This window comes from Siniperca chuatsi, linkage group LG16 (assembly GCF_020085105.1).
Source record: "Siniperca chuatsi isolate FFG_IHB_CAS linkage group LG16, ASM2008510v1, whole genome shotgun sequence".
Taxonomy (NCBI): domain Eukaryota; kingdom Metazoa; phylum Chordata; class Actinopteri; order Centrarchiformes; family Sinipercidae; genus Siniperca; species Siniperca chuatsi.
In genome coordinates, this window is record NC_058057.1 from 9,528,420 (window position 1) to 9,544,966 (window position 16,547).

Consider the following 16,547-nt stretch of genomic DNA (forward strand, 5'->3'; position numbering starts at 1 on the left):
AACAACCTTAACTGAACTGTCTCTGTCGTCTTATTTTGAATTGGTTGTGTTATAGCACTACTGTATTTATTTTATTTTTTTTACTTCAGAGAGAACAAACAAATCAGCCAGAAAAAACGCATATGCTTTTATTTTTTTTTAGGACCACACATACTGCAACTTGAACCCTTGATGTGGTGGATAATATGAATTTAGGTTTTGTTTTGTTTTTAAACCTGTGAACAAGTGAGGATTCTTTTAAAATGACACAATCAACAACAGGAAGGAAAAGTGTATATGGAAACACAACTGTTTATTTTACTTAAAATATTGGTATGAACTAACAGGACAGCAGTACGCCCCTACACATACATTCTAGCCTTATGCTTCTTTTTTGCATTAATGCCTTTATATATAAAAAGTATCCAAACTAACAAAGACATCCTCTTCAATCAGTTCACATGAAACAGACCCCTTTCCCCTTCCCTTCCCATTCTGTTCTTTCCCATCCCAAGCCCCTCTTAAAACTTAAAATGTCCCAAAAATGCTTCCTGGTGGCTCACATGCAACCACTTCACACACGCACACGCACAAACACACACACACTGTGACCTTTATCCTCTGACCAAACACTGTGATGCCTGGTCAGAGGCCACAAACAGCACAACTCCACACATTAGCACAGGCCCGTGGTAAATGTGTGTGTACATGAGTTCCAAAATGCAGTGCGGGCCTTGTAAGAGAGCTGATCTCAAGTGCTTAGTCATATTTCAAAACTTCTCAATAAAAATTAACCTAAATCCAAAAACCTAATGAAATCCACACTGTGAAGCACTGGGGACATATGCGGCTGATGTGCGTTCAAAATAAGTGAATGAACACGCCGATTCTTGCTTATAAAGCAGCGACTTGCTTTTAAGGCCCCTTTGAAATGATTAGAGGTTGTACATTAATATTAACATGGTTAAGCTAACCTGACCAGCAATACGAAATCAGCTCTTTTACTTTGACAGGTGTAATAAATGCAGGTAGTGTGGGTCTGATGAAGAGGGGGGCGATGACAGAATTAACACGTTTGATGTCTACTTTTATATGACGACTGCATTCCCACTTTGACTGCATTTCAATGGGAAATCAGAGGGAAAATAACACACATCCCTGCCCATGCCCTTATTAACTGGAGATACACAGTGGCTGCTTTGTAGAAGGCTGAAGGAAAGGTTAGCTACCAATCGTTCCTGATTCAAAATGGGTACATCCACGGCAAAATCCGGCAAACATTTGGGATTCTCAAGTACTGTGTTTTTTAGTTGGCTCAAGTAAACATTGTGTTTAAAAGTGAGCTCATACCTTAAGTTTGAGAAGCCTGGGTCTATAATGTTGTTTCCACACTCTACTCATGATAATCTGTGCATATATGTAAATATGATTATGTGTGATTGAGATAGAAAAAAATCCCAAACCTTTATGTGCCTATGAAGAGTCTATCTTTGCCCACAAAATACATAGTTTTGTGGGTAAAGATCATCAGCTTCCTATCTTTAACAGAAACCCCAACAATAAGATTTATTTTCATGCCAACAGTCATTTGTGAAAGGAAGGTGTCAGTGTTTTAGGCTGTCTCAATCTGGAATAAAACTCTTCATATACACAATATAAACAAATATCTTGTGAAGTAAATATAAGCCAGACTGACTGAAAAAAAAAAAGTTAATTATATCCTCAAATAAGTGCCAGGAGTATAAAACACCATTCTAGCTCCACAGATCTAGCCACTGAAATACTGTCCTGTATGGCAGGGACACAGACAGGAAAGAGGTGACACATTATATGTAAGCGAGCTCAACACACTCACTGTGGAGACAGTAAAACTGCTTCAGAAAATAAACACATTCAAAAGCCATGTTCTAAAACTTCAGTGCCCAAAGACAGAATTTGGCATTGACAAATCCATAACCAAAAACAACGAATGACAAACAGATGAGATATATGTTCAGTAATATGTGACAAGAAAGACCTATGAAACGAACCGGGTGTATATAGATGCTTCCGTCCAGTTCTCCCCAGTCAAACCCACAACAACAAGTGGCTGATTTTGGCATTTAGTTGCTCTGTGCTGGGGTGAAAACAGCTATATATCAGAAGTGGAGGCCGTCATCTTTATAAACTCAGTCCATTTAGTTGTGTGTACAGAGAAAGTGACATAATGTGTTTTTCTCCAGTCACATTGTTCATTTTTCAGTCTTTTCTCTCTTTCGTAAGCCCTCCGTACAAGCCTGTCAGGTCCAGTCCAGTCCCTGAAGTACAGTTCTCTGAACCCAGTGATGAGCAGAACCAGGAAGTCCCAAAAAATTTTTAAAAATTAAGTAAGGGGGAAAAAAAGGCCCCAAAAGCAGAAACCGAGGATTCAATATGCCAGAGTAGCGAAGGCACACAATCAGAAAGATGAATATAAGACTTGTTTCTCTCTCTCTCTCTCTCTCTCTCTCCCTCTCTCTCTCTCTCTCTCGGCTTTCCGTCCAAATTCAGTCCGATCCAGTTTGATCTGGCTCGATCCTGTTTGCTCCAGGCATGAGAAAGTGCTAGAACATGCGAGACAGACTTGTGTGTGTATGTGTGTGTGTGTGAGTGTGTGTGTGGTCACCATAGAAACATCTCAACATTTAAAAAGTTCATTTTTATATGTTAACAATTTTAAAATACACAGGGTTACTCCCTCCGACTGCATTGATAACCGATCTGTGGTAAGTGCATCTCAAAGCTAGTCACCCAAAGCTCCACTGGTTGTACCTTAGGTATAAACTGACGATAGGTTGGTTATAGGATAATATATTGACATGAATAATGGTTTTACAACAACAGTAAAGTCTTTTTTCAACTGCTATAAATACATTTCTTTGAGAGGTTTCACAACGATCAAACTGTATGCCACTGTTTGTACGCTGAAAGTGAATGACGCACTCAGTTGTGTTATAAAAACACACACACTCCTTCAATTACACACATCCGTACACATACAGGCACATGTACTTTGTAGGCCAGAGGCCAAGCTCACTTATACACACATGCACACACACACACCAAAGACATAAAGGCACAAGGTATTGCTAATGTTGACGCATTGAAACATGATCTGTCTAAACATATAAATGACCCCTTGCAAAAACAAAACAAACAAACCCCCACACACACACCAACAGTAAACAAAACCTACAGATATACAGTACCAACAAAGGTACACCATTTGGTATTTTAGCGCAGACAGACACGCTCAGGTCAGCCAATGTGTAAGACTTTCAAAACAGAGAGCCGATCATCACGTACAAATTTTAGAAAAAGCAGAGAAGGGGTTGTATAAAAGAAGAGCGGGAACAATGAAGAAGGGGGCGAAAGACGTCTTCAGGCCAGTGGTCTCTAATCCGTCACAGACCCTCAAGTCAGAGACACTTGAAAAGTCCTCAAAAATAGTAAGAGTGAGTTAAGATACATCCAGCTCTCCTCATGATTTTTTTCAAGTACTAAAACTACTGTTTTGCCCAGTCTGACACCAACAGTGTTTAAGGTCAGACAGAGGTGAAGAGTGGTTCACTGGAAAGGAGCGAGTCACAAGACCCCCAGCATAGGAGTCAGTGAGCTCCTGTGGGATCCAACATGGACCAATAATGTAGGAGGAGTTGGAACAAATGAACATGCGTTGTCAGAAAGCCATCGGTTGGCGGAGCGATGCGCTTACTGGGCCAAGAGGAAGGAGGAGTGGACAGATAACTGCGCTGTTGTGTCTCTCCATAGCCACAGCTTTGAATAGCAGCAGCTGGACTAGCAGCTCCCCAGACGTACACACACACACACACACACACACGCGCACACAAATGCATACAACACCAAGCAATTTTCTCAGCTCGGACCCCCCCTTCTCCTCCAACGCATAAGCTATAAGAAATCTCAGCCAGATTTCTTCTCTGTCAGGGCACGCAGCCTCCTCCTCACATCCTGTGTGTCTGCTCTGTTGTCTCCGTTACCAGCCTATCAGGTTGGCTTTGGCCTTTTCTGTCAGCTTGCGTACACGTCCCTTTGAGGAGGTGCCAAAGGTGATTGATGAGTCCTCAAACAGCAGCTGCCTCTGCTCCTCCTCAGAGTCCTCCTCCACATACCAGGCAGACCGTCGCCCCTGGTTACGCGTGCGCATCGACCCTCCTGCCTCCTCCCCTGCCTCCTCCTTTGGAGACTCCTTCCTACTGGATCGTGGAGGAGCAGTCTGGGGAGGAGGCGTGACCTCCTCATTGGCTCTCCTGCTGCTCCTCCTCAGTGGCGAGGGCTCAGGTGACTCGGCGGGAGGAGTGGCTTCATCAGTTCTTACCACTCGGGGCCGCCCGCGCCGTCTAGGCGTCGATGCCATGCCAGAGTCCGACAGCACAGACGTTTCCTGCGCGGAAGACGTCCCGCCTTCGTCCCCTGTCGATTGGTCAAGCTCATCGTTAGGGGTGGAGCTCCTGCGGTTGCCGCTCCTCCTCATGTCCTCCAGCTCCTGCTTGCTCTTCCTGCCTCTCTTCTTGCCAGGAGGGCGGCCTCTGGGTCTGGAAGGGCTCCCCGGAGTCGTGACTTCTGGAGGACTCACTGGTGGGTCCACTCTGGATTTCCGCCCCCTCTTCCCCACACCCAGGGTCACATGACTACTGTGGCCATTCAGGTGGACTGTGCTCAGAGATGAAGGGCTGGCAGGAGAGCCTGAGAGGGAAGGACATTGATTTACAGAACAAAAGGAAGAAAGTACGTATCAATAGCAGGCAGGTGACATTAAATATGTAGTTTCTGACTTTAATCATAAACCTAAGCATTCCTTGTGACGCCATCTCTTACCAGGTGTGTGTCGTACAGGAGTCCTGAGTTTCCTTCGGGTGCTTCCTCCACCGCCACTTTCCGCGGCTGGAGAGGGTGTCACCTTTTCAGGAGCTGGTGGCGCTGACACAGAGTTATGAGCCCTCAGTGAGCGAGTAGACTCTGTCGATGGCAAAGTGATACGCAATAAAGGAAGTAAATTATCTAACATGTTACACAGACTGGCTCAGTCTAAAGGTAACACAATCTGCCTACCAGCACCTCTAAAGCTTACTAATTAACATCTTCTTTAATTCATACAAAAAGTGTAAAAACAACTCGTTGTGGTTTTGTGGGTGCAGTAACTTCCTGGAATATTGTTGTCACCTCGAGGTTGCCAGGCAAATAAGCTAACCAGCTGCTGGTGGAAGTTTCATATTCAGTATCAATCATCTAATCTAACTCTCAGCAAGAAAGCAAATGAGCGTATTTCCAAAAAATGTCAAACTGTTCCTTTAAAACTACAACTTATTATTTATGCTCTAAATGATCTCACCTGCTGTGCTCTGTGTGTTGCTTGCGGTGTTATGTGAGGAGGATGAGGAGGGCGGAGTGTGTGTAGAATGGCGTGCTGCACTTCGTGTACGCCCTGCGGCCGGAGTGTCTGCCTTCCCGTTCACCAGCTGAGGGGGCAGTTTGAGGGGGGCACTCTGTCTCAGAGAGGAGGGTCGTGAAGGAGCTGGTGATGGCTCCCTTTTCCCGGTCACCCTGGATGATACACGTCTCTTCCTCTCCGGACTAGAGGCAGGATGGGAAGAAAGAATACAAAAGATCACACCTGATGCGCAGTAAGTAACCCAAAACCCCAAATTAAATGTCCCTTTTTTCTACCTGGATGCAGTGCTGCTGGTTGGAGATTCGCTCCTCCTCCTCCTCCTCTTCATGGCGTGCCGTGTCTGTCTGTCTGTAGTGTGTCGTGTCTGTCTGTCTGTGCCCTGTCTGGTCAGTTTATCCGTCAGGCCGTGGATGGCCTTGTAGTCGGCCAGGATGGAGCTGACATGCTCCTCAAACAGTGCAGAGAGCCTCAGACTCATACTGTAGATCTGGAGACGCAATAAAGTTTACACTGATTCAACTGTCACACTAAGACAAAAAGGGATAAATGACTGAAGAGCACTAATTGATATGAGAATTTGATTTTATGTACTGGTCAAAGCATGAAAATATGACAGCACTACAAGGTACATTGCACCCTGGTTTTTACGAACCGTGTGTGTGTCTGTGAGTTTGTGCATGCGTGTCTTACCCGAGACTTCTTACTGGGCGTGTAAGCTTTGGAATTGCTGAAAATGAGCCGGATATCTTTGCAGAGCTCAATGGGAGACTGGTACTTTCCTTCTGTTAGCGTGCTGAGAACAGTGCCAAAGTCCATTGGTGAGTCGACTATTTGCAGGTAGTCCTGGGAGAAGCAGAGGGAAGTTGGGACATTTCAATTACAGGTTTCAAAAGATGAGAACACAATAAGGAGTAGAGGAGAGGAAAAGAAGGTAAAGACGTAAGAGATTTGGGGGATTTGGGGCTTCACTTTGAGTGGACTGCGAAAAAAACTGAACCAACAGCAAAAGAATTCCACTCTCCCTTTGTTAACAAGAGAACTGTAGCCCACTAAAAGCTTGAGTCTGTTCACATTGTTCGTTTCAGATGCTGAGTGGAAAGGGCCTGTTCTTCAGACCAAACAATCTCTTTGCTTCAAATACCACTCCTTGTGTAATTGAATTGTAGCCACTTGTGCCCCCAGACTGTCTGTAGCAAGATTCAAGGACCAAAAAAAGGGAACTGAAAATGCAAATGAATGTGCGCCTAATGGAAATTTACAATAAGCCAAACTCAGACCACATCCAGATGAGTTCAGTTTGTTTCTGAGGAGGTAGAGTTCACATGTCCACACAATACTGAAGAAAGAAAGCAAAGAGTTGTTGCATAGGTACCGGGTATTCCTGTAGGTCCACAGGTTCTCTGAAGGGCTCTGAGTCTTCACACTGAAAGATGAGATCCAGCAGCTCCTTACAGCGCCCCCTCCATGCATGAGGGTCGTATGAAGGAGGTCGGGTTCGCAGTTGGCGCCGCATGGGTCGACGACCCTACACAAAAAAAATGACAAGACCAAGTAAATAGAAGTTACTGTACTAGCTGATACAAAACAGCCTCCTCTTCTTTAGATGCTGGATTACATGGCAGGGGAGCAACTTCTGATGTAAGACCTTTGAGTTTAGTATGGTTTGTTTTCACTCATGTGGACAGCAGTCTAGGATGTATGGGATTTTACCTTATGGTTTCGTGTGGATGTACCAGGAGTATTAGTATCTTCGTCGTCCTCCTCATCATCCTAAATAAATAGGAAAAGGGGAATTAAATATAGGTAGCGTATATTGAACTCTACTAAGCTCATGTACTATGTATTTGCAATAGAATATTTCATTATTTCAACTCCCAACTGAATTTCAGGTGTAACTTAATAACAGCAGCATTTTGAAAATAGAATTACTACTTGTTATCCCAACTTTTGTTGCTGTGATTTATGCAATACAATATCCAATCCACAGCATATTTTGGAATGAAGAAGAAAATTGTGTGAGAAAGTGAAAGTAAGCCTTTTTGATACAAATGACATAAACAATATTTTGACTGGGTGAGAAATCATGTAATCAATATCAGCCACTAGGGTAAAAAGCAACATGTTCAGGACAATTTTAAGACAAACTGCAGTGTAAACATGTAGATGTGCAAACACACCTCATCTTCAGAGTCAGAGAAGGTAGCCTTCTTCATAGTTTTGTAGAGGGGCATGAGGTCTGTCAGACTTTGGTCCCTGAAGACGAAAGAGGGAGAGAGCAGAAATGACTATATCTGACGTATGGAGTGCTTTAAGACAAAAACTGAACTGGCTGACGCTGAGCAGTTGACACTATTTTCCTCTAAAACAACATACAGGCTCTTGAATAAATTATACTTTACGACATACTCACTTAATGAATTGCAGCATGAGGTCAGAGACAAACTTGGCGGTAGTGACAATGAATGATCCAGGCTCATTGAATGTTTGGGCGTTGTGTTCAATGTAACGAACCTCCCACATCAGAGAGGACAGTCGTCTGAAAAGGAAATACAAATATGTTGAGTGGGTTTTTAATTCTCTCTCTCTCACACACACACACACACACACACACACACACACATACACACACACACTGTATATTCTGCCATCTCTTTTACTCAAACACTCAAAACACAACCTGATGTGAGGTACCTGTAGAAGCGGTTCACCAGCCTTTCGCGTATGGTGCTGAGGTCAGTGACGTAGGCCACTACTGTGCAGTATGTGGGGTAAGCTTGTAGGTCCACGGGAAAGGCAAATGGCGCTGCCACATCTGAGGGTGGCAGGTTTGGTCGGCGGACGAAAGACGGATGAACACACAAGAAGAGAGGATTATTACTGGAACACATCCGCTGTAACAGACAAGCATTTAGTAATACGACTCCACAACAAAATGGCAGGATGGTGTGAGGGTGTGTGTTTAATCAAGAAATAAGTTTACATGATCAATTGCAGTTAGTTGCAGGTACGTTAAAAGAGGTGAGGGTATTTAACAAAAGTGGATATCTTGTCTATATGATAGATGTCTCCTTCCAAATAAAATAACGTGCATACGTCAAGTATTACAATAGCAACGCTAACCTCACGCCTTTGTCCCTTTTGCTAAATATTTTCCTACTTATTCTGAATATTCTTACCTAAATTTAGAGAATTTTAAGAATTAATATAAACCCAGTCCTGTAAGCCAACTGCAGCATGGAGCGTAGGAGTAACAGGGAGAGATCTAGAAGGATTAAGTGTGCAGGCTGTTTGTGCTAGTGTGTGTTTAATCTCCAAACTGTCACTAGAGGGAGCCCTCACACCAGCTTTCCTCCACTGGGAGGAATACAGCAGTAATACAAAGTCAGTGCTTTATATGACATTACATCACTTAACGGGAATTCAAGCAAGCACCTCAATATGTGGCTCAATGTGTTAGCAGCTTATTCCTTTTAATATATGATCCATGGCCCTGCTGGGCTCATGCTGATGAGCTCAGAGCAGTGACTCATGTTGTGTAGACTCATGCTGCCGCTACTTTACAAGAAATGTGCCCCCGTGGCTTCTTCACATCCCTGCTTACATGACATAAGTGGACTGTTATTTTCACAGGGGCTTGGTGACGTCATACCGAGCGTGCAGAGCTGGTCGATGGCTTTGATGATGCGTTCGCACTCCTCTGCACGTGTGCGGCAGCCCCATTCCCCGTCCAGCGGGATGTACAGCAGCTCCTTCTGTTCTTCGTCCGTCAGCGGGACACTCGTGCCCAACTCGTCGGGGAACGTGGCTGCACAGGGAACAAAGGCAGAGACAGAAAAATCCATCAAAGTTTTAAAAATTGTTAAGAAACTATATTTGAATTTGTAAAGAAACAAAGAGAGTATAAATGTGTGTGCACTGGAGTGTGGGTGTATTCGAGAGACCTACCATCATCAGGGATGGGTTCCATATCCCAAGGACTCATCTTCTCCGTGTCTCCATTATCCCAGCTGGATGGGAAACAGTGCTGATATGAATCATCAACATCGTCACATTGTAGTCTTTGTGTTTGTAATTTCTTTTTGTCTGTTGCATAGGTGACGTATTGCAAGCACTGACGCGGATGTCATTCTCTAAGGTTTGTCAAACAATGTGTGACCATGAGCACTCGGTGCCGACAAGAAAAAATAACACAGACAATATGCATATTAAAGTTTCAAATTGGAATGTCACTGACGATGAAAGTCAAGCAATACAAAACAAAGGGCAGTCTTAGTTGGCGTCATTGTAAATATCAAATTCAAACTGTCATCCAGCACTGTTTCATCAAGTCTCTTGAATGATTCCAGGCATGAGGTGTTTGTGCAGTTAATGAGTGTTGTGAGAGGAGGTGTCAGCGGCATAATCACAAGGAGCTATTTGTCCAAGCAGACAAATTCCTGTTACATGCAAAACATCTGAATGAAACTGTTTCACATTTCTTATTCTGTCAGGGTGGAAAGTCAGATCTCAAACTCATTCAACACCAGGATTCACTAAGATGCCAAGAGACCAACTGCACATTAGACAAAGTTTTCACACTTTTGCAGAAGCCAACTTTAGTGATTGAAAATCAATCTCTAAATTCCAAGTGAAATTTCTCAAAATCATAGGACTTTAATAATTACATTTTTGGTCAAATATTTCCCTTTTACTGCCACAAATTAGTCCTGCACCATTGTGTAAAAAACAAGAATCACAATTTTCTCAGTAAGAGATTACAAGTTTCTGTCCAGATTTCTTCTGTAACCTCCCTGTACCTATGAATGCTTGTTGAGTATGCTCCATATATAGTGTTGTACTATATAAGGTTCATGTTATGCTGGTTGTCTGGTAGGGTAGCAGAAAAGTTCTGGTAGTTATCGTGACATTTATAGTTTCATCATGTTGCATTTAGTTGTTTCTGGCATTAGCCTGCAGTACAACTATGGCAAGATATCATTTGCAAGGTGTGTAATTTTGTCTCTCACCATTACCTTGGAACCTGAAAACAGACAATACAACACTTTACTTCACTCTACTTCCTTTGAGGTTTCCTCTGATTAATTTTGGTCTCATCTGTGTTGAATCTGTTTCACACACGTTATATCTGCTTTCATTTCCGCCCCCTCTGCCTGTGCACAGTTTGTCGCAGTCTTGTCATTTGCTGATGCAACTTAGGGAGAAATTAGGAACTCTTGGTTTGATGCAATGGATCTCCTTGCTAATCCAAATACATAAGAGATTTATCGTGAAAATGAGATTGATCGAAACTGCAATTTTAATTGTGCAGCCCTAAATAGAGTAAATCCAAGCTGTGGTCATACCAGACATTGTAGCACTGAAACAGGCTGTCAGGATACTGAGGCTGGTAGGGCTCCTGGCTCTCAATGGTCCCAAACCACCAGGCATCGTCAATCACTGACCGAAACCTGTCACCTATACACACATCGCAATTAGTTAGCTAGAAAATATGTGACATATATTTGGTATTTGTTTCACATTCTGCACGTTTCTAGCCAAGTCAGACTACAATGGCAAAATTGGCTGACCTATACTCCACTGTCTCTTCCTGGCATTGTCAAACTGCTGCCGCAGTATCAGGAAGTCGATTACATCAGGCATGTCGTGGTATCTGCAACAAGACAAATATGTACACATTAAGTCAAAGACTGCAACAAAGGAGAAATAAATAAAACAACAACAACCATATTACCAGTGTAAAATAGATCAAACACATAACATTTTTTGTAGCATTTTACCATTCCCATAGAGTCTTTACTTTATAAAGTCAGTCAAGATTACTGCATTAAATGTTTTATGAGTACTGTCCTGTCTTGTGTCAAGATGAGAATTAATATAAGAAAAGAAATGTTATATTTAAACTTAGCAGAAGAGGGAGGCACATAGACTTAGGAGAATAGTTTTACACTCTGTCGGCACAGGAAATCTGCATATTGTTGGAAAAACGGGTGAACAATGGAAAGTTCAATTAAGTATAGGGTATGTCACATTGTAAAGTAGCATATGTACCACATAGAAATAGCAAGAGTGCCGTGATGCATCAGAAACAAGGATCAACACTTATTCTTAAAAGTTAATCTTCAAACACTTGAGCTTGACAATTTGTCATCAAAAAGCCGCAGACCCTCTGAAGCTCTTGTGGGGACAGAGTGGGATGCTTACTTCATGGAGAAGGATCCGCCAGTCAGTTTGCCAGTGTCAGGGTCCAGGAAGGAAAGCTTCAGACAGCACAGTGTGGGCAGGCCGACCTCATACTTGATACCAACTATCTTCATCAATTCTTGCTCCTGAACACCACAAATAAATAAAAGACCAAATAATGCAAATTAATATAACTAATTCCTCCTCCGGAACTCTAACCCTTTCCTTTCAGTGTTGTGTATTATGCAGGCTAAGAGAGTGCTAGCAATGCTACAGTAAGTTTGAAACTGGAGAGAGTAATGTTTTAGTGTTGCCATGCCCGTTTGTTCAAATTACAAAAAAAAAAAGATATAGAAGAGAACCCTGCATTCCACAAGCTACAGGCAATACATACAGGGAGATGCACACTGTGCCTGCAATGCATTATGGGCTGCCGTCTGCACAGAAATGGCTATTTCTGCCTCCACACATGGAAAAGAAATGAAAAATATACCAAGTAAAAATGCAATTCCATAAGCTGTTACTTTTAAGTGTTGACATCTTTTCTTCGTTCTTTTAGAGACAGTTTTATATACAGGGATGAAACTTAGTTCTCTGCAGACATTTTTCTTTTAGTGGAGGTAGGTTTTTTTGGACGGAAAAGGGATTAAAGTAAACATGAAAGTGAAACCAGACAAGTGTCTGTAATGTAGAAGAAATATAGGTAAAAGGTTTGCAAGATAAAGTGTGTGTGTGTGTGTGTGTGTGTGTGTTTTAATTGTTGAATTGTAATTGTGGCTTGCAACCATGTAGTGATTCCTAGGAATTGGTATGTATTCCTAAGAAGATTGTGTGTCTTTTTTATCTCTACTACTTTGGAAACTCAGCACCCTTAAAAGAGAAATGTCAGTGAAAACATTACACTGCAAAACAGGATCTGGCATCTGATGTTCACTACAGAGAAGTTGAGAAAAGTTTTTCACTGTGATTTTTACTTTTATGTTCTTAATGAACTGCACAAATGTAGTTCCTCTATGTAATTACTGTGTCGATTTTTTTGTTACATGGCTCTACTGTGATTTTTAGAAGGATGCTTCTCCTCAGTGTTTGTGGGCACACAAATAAAGAGACGATATAAATCTCTAGATACATGGGATCTAAAGAGCACCGTCTCCGTCTCTCTTCAGAGAGTCTTAAATCCATCTTTGTCAAATTGTTCCTTACCCGTAGCTCCATCTTGTGCCAGGGCTGCTTCTTAGGATTGATGCTGTAAATCTTTTTTTGTTTGGCCATCTCCACATAGGCTTCATGGCCCTGTCTGAAGTAGTATAGCTGCACACACACATACATCAATTCAAATATACCACAGAATGCTCAGATGTGGATCTTGTATATTATTCTGGAACATTATGTATATTTTTCTGGAATGTAACTCTACTTAAAAATATAAAACACATTTTTAGCTGCTAGGGATGGCAATGTCAGTCAGTGTGCCCCTTATTTTCTTGTGTGTAATGGGCATTACAGCCTCATGAGGCCACTAAATTTAGTGCACACTTTTAGTCTTGTTGCTATGTAAAACATGAGCCAGTGTTTTGGTATAAAACAGACATGTGTTGCACATGTGGTGAGGACGCTGTAACAGCGTGTACCTCGTCTCCCATCTGTGGTATGTAAGGACATCTGCGGGGGACCGTGTCTGTGATCCAGGCAGAGGGAAGCCACTCCTCCAGAGTTAGCCCTTCCTCCTGTAACTCTGTCCTCTGAATGACACACAACGAAATGAATACACAGTTCTTTCATAAATTTGAGGTTTTGCATTATGCAACATTTCTTTTCTTCTCCAAAGGACCTGCATTTAATAGTTATCTCTAATAATCCTCACCTAATGTGTTCTATACTTAATATAATAATATTAATATTAAAGCTTGTAATTTCCACTTTTACATCAAATGTGCAGAAAATGTTGCAAAAGAACCTTTAAAATCTTTGCACACATATAATGTACTTGAGTTTTTTTTTTTAATTAAGTGTCATTTAAATACTGTTTAATCTGAACACTCATTTGTGCAAATGGATGATGGGTAATAACTTTGAATCACAGTAACGACACTCCTGAAGCCACAAGGAGGAAAATACAATTTTGTCAAAGGCCATTACTGATGACTTACCTTCCTCTTCTCCTTTGGCTTCTTCTTCTTTGGTAATGCGTCGTCTTTGTCTGCTTTCTCTTTCTTCCTTTCTTTCTTGCCTTCTCTCTTCTTCTCTCCATCTTCCTCAGAGCCGCTGCTTTTCTTTTTCACTTTCACACTCTTCTTTGGCGGTTCAAGGTTGATCCCTGCGTCCGCTGTCCAGTCAGAGTAATCGCTGGAGTAGTCGCTGCGAGGGAGAAGATTAAATACACTGATGTGTCTTCTTGTGTTTTGATTTGCTAACGCTGATATGATATACGTATGTGATATACTTTATGTATATTACCTTGAACTACTGTGGTCATCTGGCCAGGGCTCCTTTTCCTCCTCTTCCTTCTCCTCCTCTGAGGAATGTCCATTGATTTGCCGTACCTCCACCTCTCCCTGGAAACACACACCATTTTATGTTAGCACTCTAATGGACACATAGATGAACAAAAAGACAAACAGAATCAGTGAAAAGGAAATGCATCAGGAAGGTAATGTATAATAAAGACAAACGCTTGTCATCACATTTGTGAGCTAAGCAGCAAAAGATAAGTGGTACTGAGCAGAGCTACACCCCCTTTAACCCTTCAATGCTCAACAAATTGACTATTTTTTATTGTTAGACTCTTGTTATGAGAGTGGACATAAAGATTTTAAGGACTTATTACACTGTTGGATTGCTACACTGCTTTGAAGGTAGGGAAATGCCATATACTCTTCCATGCATTGTGCCTGGATTATTTTTATGACTGGGTGTTCTATTGGAAAATATATATATATATATATATATATATATACACACACACACACACACACACACACACACATATATATATAAAGTCCCAGGGGCAAAACAGTGGGCAGTAAAAGGTTAACATGCTAGTCAAGTCTGAATAGAGGCTGATCTAAAATTGAGAGAAACAAGTGCAAAAGCAGTAATAACAAATTAGATGAGCCAACAAAATGGGAAAAATGACATCCCTCAAGGACAACTGTAAGATTATACTGCCTGACTGAAAATCGTTGGAATGGAACTTTAAATACAAAAAACCTACAACACAGATCTATTCATGAAGACAAAGTCATCTGCGTTTTTCACGAGTTTCAAGTAGGGTTTACAGAGCTCCCCCACAAAGTATAAAACGAAATTCAAAACAAGGCAGTAACATTACTGTATCTACCTCTGAGGTGCTTTCATCGTCATCGGCAGCCTCGGCGCTCTGCCGGCTCGTCTCCTCCATGGCAGCACGAGTCTGATAGCCGTGGTTGCCCTGGCTCCTCCTCCCCTCGTCAACTACACACTCTGATGTCGGATGAACCTGCAACAGCAGAGAGTGAAGCACAGAAACGAGACAAAGTCACTCGATATGAGCACTGATAGCGGAATAATAATTAAACAAGAAATAAACTGAAATCCTGTGTCTAAGAGATGTTAAGTCAAGAATAAAAAGGTTATGGTAGAAAAATAATTATAACTGTAAAGCAAAAATGTGTGTGTGTGTGTGTGTGTGTGTGTGTTAATTCACTTACCCTGCTCTCCTTGGGGAGCGAGTGGATGGTACGTCTCCTCCTTTCTGACTGATAAATATTGATCTCCTCCTCCCCTTTAGCCTCACGCCAGTTTATCTGTCTCCTACACAATAAACACACACACAGAGTCATGACATACGTTAATACTATCACTTCCAAAAACAGGTTCCTCTCTGTGAAATCAGTTTTTGTGTGTGTGTGTGTGTGTGTGTGTGTGTGTGTGTGTGTGTGTGTGTGTGTGTGTGTTACCTGACAGAGGCGTCCTCCAGCTCAGGGACCAGCACCCTGCGGCTCCAGGCCACCAGGTCTCCCTCTGTGGCCATCTGGCTGCGTGGGGCGTTGCTGTGCATCTGGCGGACACCCTCGATCTGCCCGCTGCGACGCAGACCCACGTTGGGCGGGGAGTGCACTTCTGTGGGCGAACCCACCGATCCTGAGGGAGAGAGACGTCAAAGAGAGAAAAAAAAACTGTGCTTTCAATTTGTCACTAGCATTTAAGTGATACACCTGTTTTGGGGGGAAATTGTCCCGCTGGTTAACACACTTCATAAAGGATGCTGACACCAAACTCAACAATGCGTTTCTAGTAGATCATTCACTCAGGTGCTGCATATACTAACACTTCAGTGAACCTTATGAGTGATAGCAGATGATTCAAATCATCTCTAAAGTGAAATTTGTAGCTCTAAAATAAAAAGGGAAAATGCTGCAACTAAAAGATTATTGATTATCGATTAATCTGCCAATTATTTTCTTGATTAATAAATCAATCGCTTCTTCTATAAAATGTCAGGAAACAGTGAGATATTTCCATTATAATTTCCTAAAGGTGGCGTCTTCAGATTGCTTATTTTGTCTGACGAACAGCTGAAAACAAAGATGTTCAGTTTGCCATCACATAAGCCAAAGAAATGCAGCAAATCCTCACATTAGAGAAGAACCAGCGAATATTTAGTGTCTTTGCTTGAAAAAAAGACTTAAAACTACTAATCGTTTAACAAAATAGTTACCGCTAATTGTTTTTAGCTCTTAAAGTGATTGAGTAAGAGATACAAAGACTAGAGAAGAAACAATAATTGGAACTAGCAGGGGAGTCAGTTATTGAGGTAATGATATTTCATTTGTAAAACCTAATGGAATTTACAATAAAGACACTTAGATGGCTGCATTTTCTTTCTGTTAAATAAAGTCAGCAGCATGCAGGCAATTACTTATCATAGTGTATGCTAATGTGTTAGTATGGAGTACCTGGATGATTTAGATCTGCT

The 16,547-nt window shown here is 41.9% G+C and overlaps 1 protein-coding gene across 2 annotated transcripts in view; it reads right to left on the bottom strand.

The window, feature by feature from the left end:
* Positions 1-273: 273 nt before the first annotated feature.
* The window catches only part of LOC122862824 (pleckstrin homology domain interacting protein), a 35,489-nt gene continuing 19,215 nt past the window's right edge, over positions 274-16,547 (bottom strand). For both annotated transcript variants that reach the window (XM_044168554.1, XM_044168555.1), the window contains 22 exons: positions 15,529-15,712; positions 15,280-15,382; positions 14,931-15,068; positions 14,048-14,145; positions 13,741-13,948; positions 13,222-13,332; positions 12,794-12,901; positions 11,612-11,736; positions 10,978-11,060; positions 10,753-10,864; positions 9,356-9,417; positions 9,060-9,215; positions 8,102-8,222; positions 7,821-7,946; positions 7,588-7,663; positions 7,121-7,180; positions 6,783-6,935; positions 6,101-6,253; positions 5,686-5,897; positions 5,351-5,592; positions 4,837-4,977; positions 274-4,704 (listed from right to left, as the gene is read on the bottom strand). In XM_044168554.1, the coding sequence (XP_044024489.1) occupies positions 3,995-4,704; positions 4,837-4,977; positions 5,351-5,592; positions 5,686-5,897; positions 6,101-6,253; positions 6,783-6,935; positions 7,121-7,180; positions 7,588-7,663; positions 7,821-7,946; positions 8,102-8,222; positions 9,060-9,215; positions 9,356-9,417; positions 10,753-10,864; positions 10,978-11,060; positions 11,612-11,736; positions 12,794-12,901; positions 13,222-13,332; positions 13,741-13,948; positions 14,048-14,145; positions 14,931-15,068; positions 15,280-15,382; positions 15,529-15,712 (3,482 nt within the window). In that variant the 3' untranslated portion in view covers positions 274-3,994. The remainder of the gene's footprint in view (positions 4,705-4,836; positions 4,978-5,350; positions 5,593-5,685; positions 5,898-6,100; positions 6,254-6,782; positions 6,936-7,120; positions 7,181-7,587; positions 7,664-7,820; positions 7,947-8,101; positions 8,223-9,059; positions 9,216-9,355; positions 9,418-10,752; positions 10,865-10,977; positions 11,061-11,611; positions 11,737-12,793; positions 12,902-13,221; positions 13,333-13,740; positions 13,949-14,047; positions 14,146-14,930; positions 15,069-15,279; positions 15,383-15,528; positions 15,713-16,547) is intronic.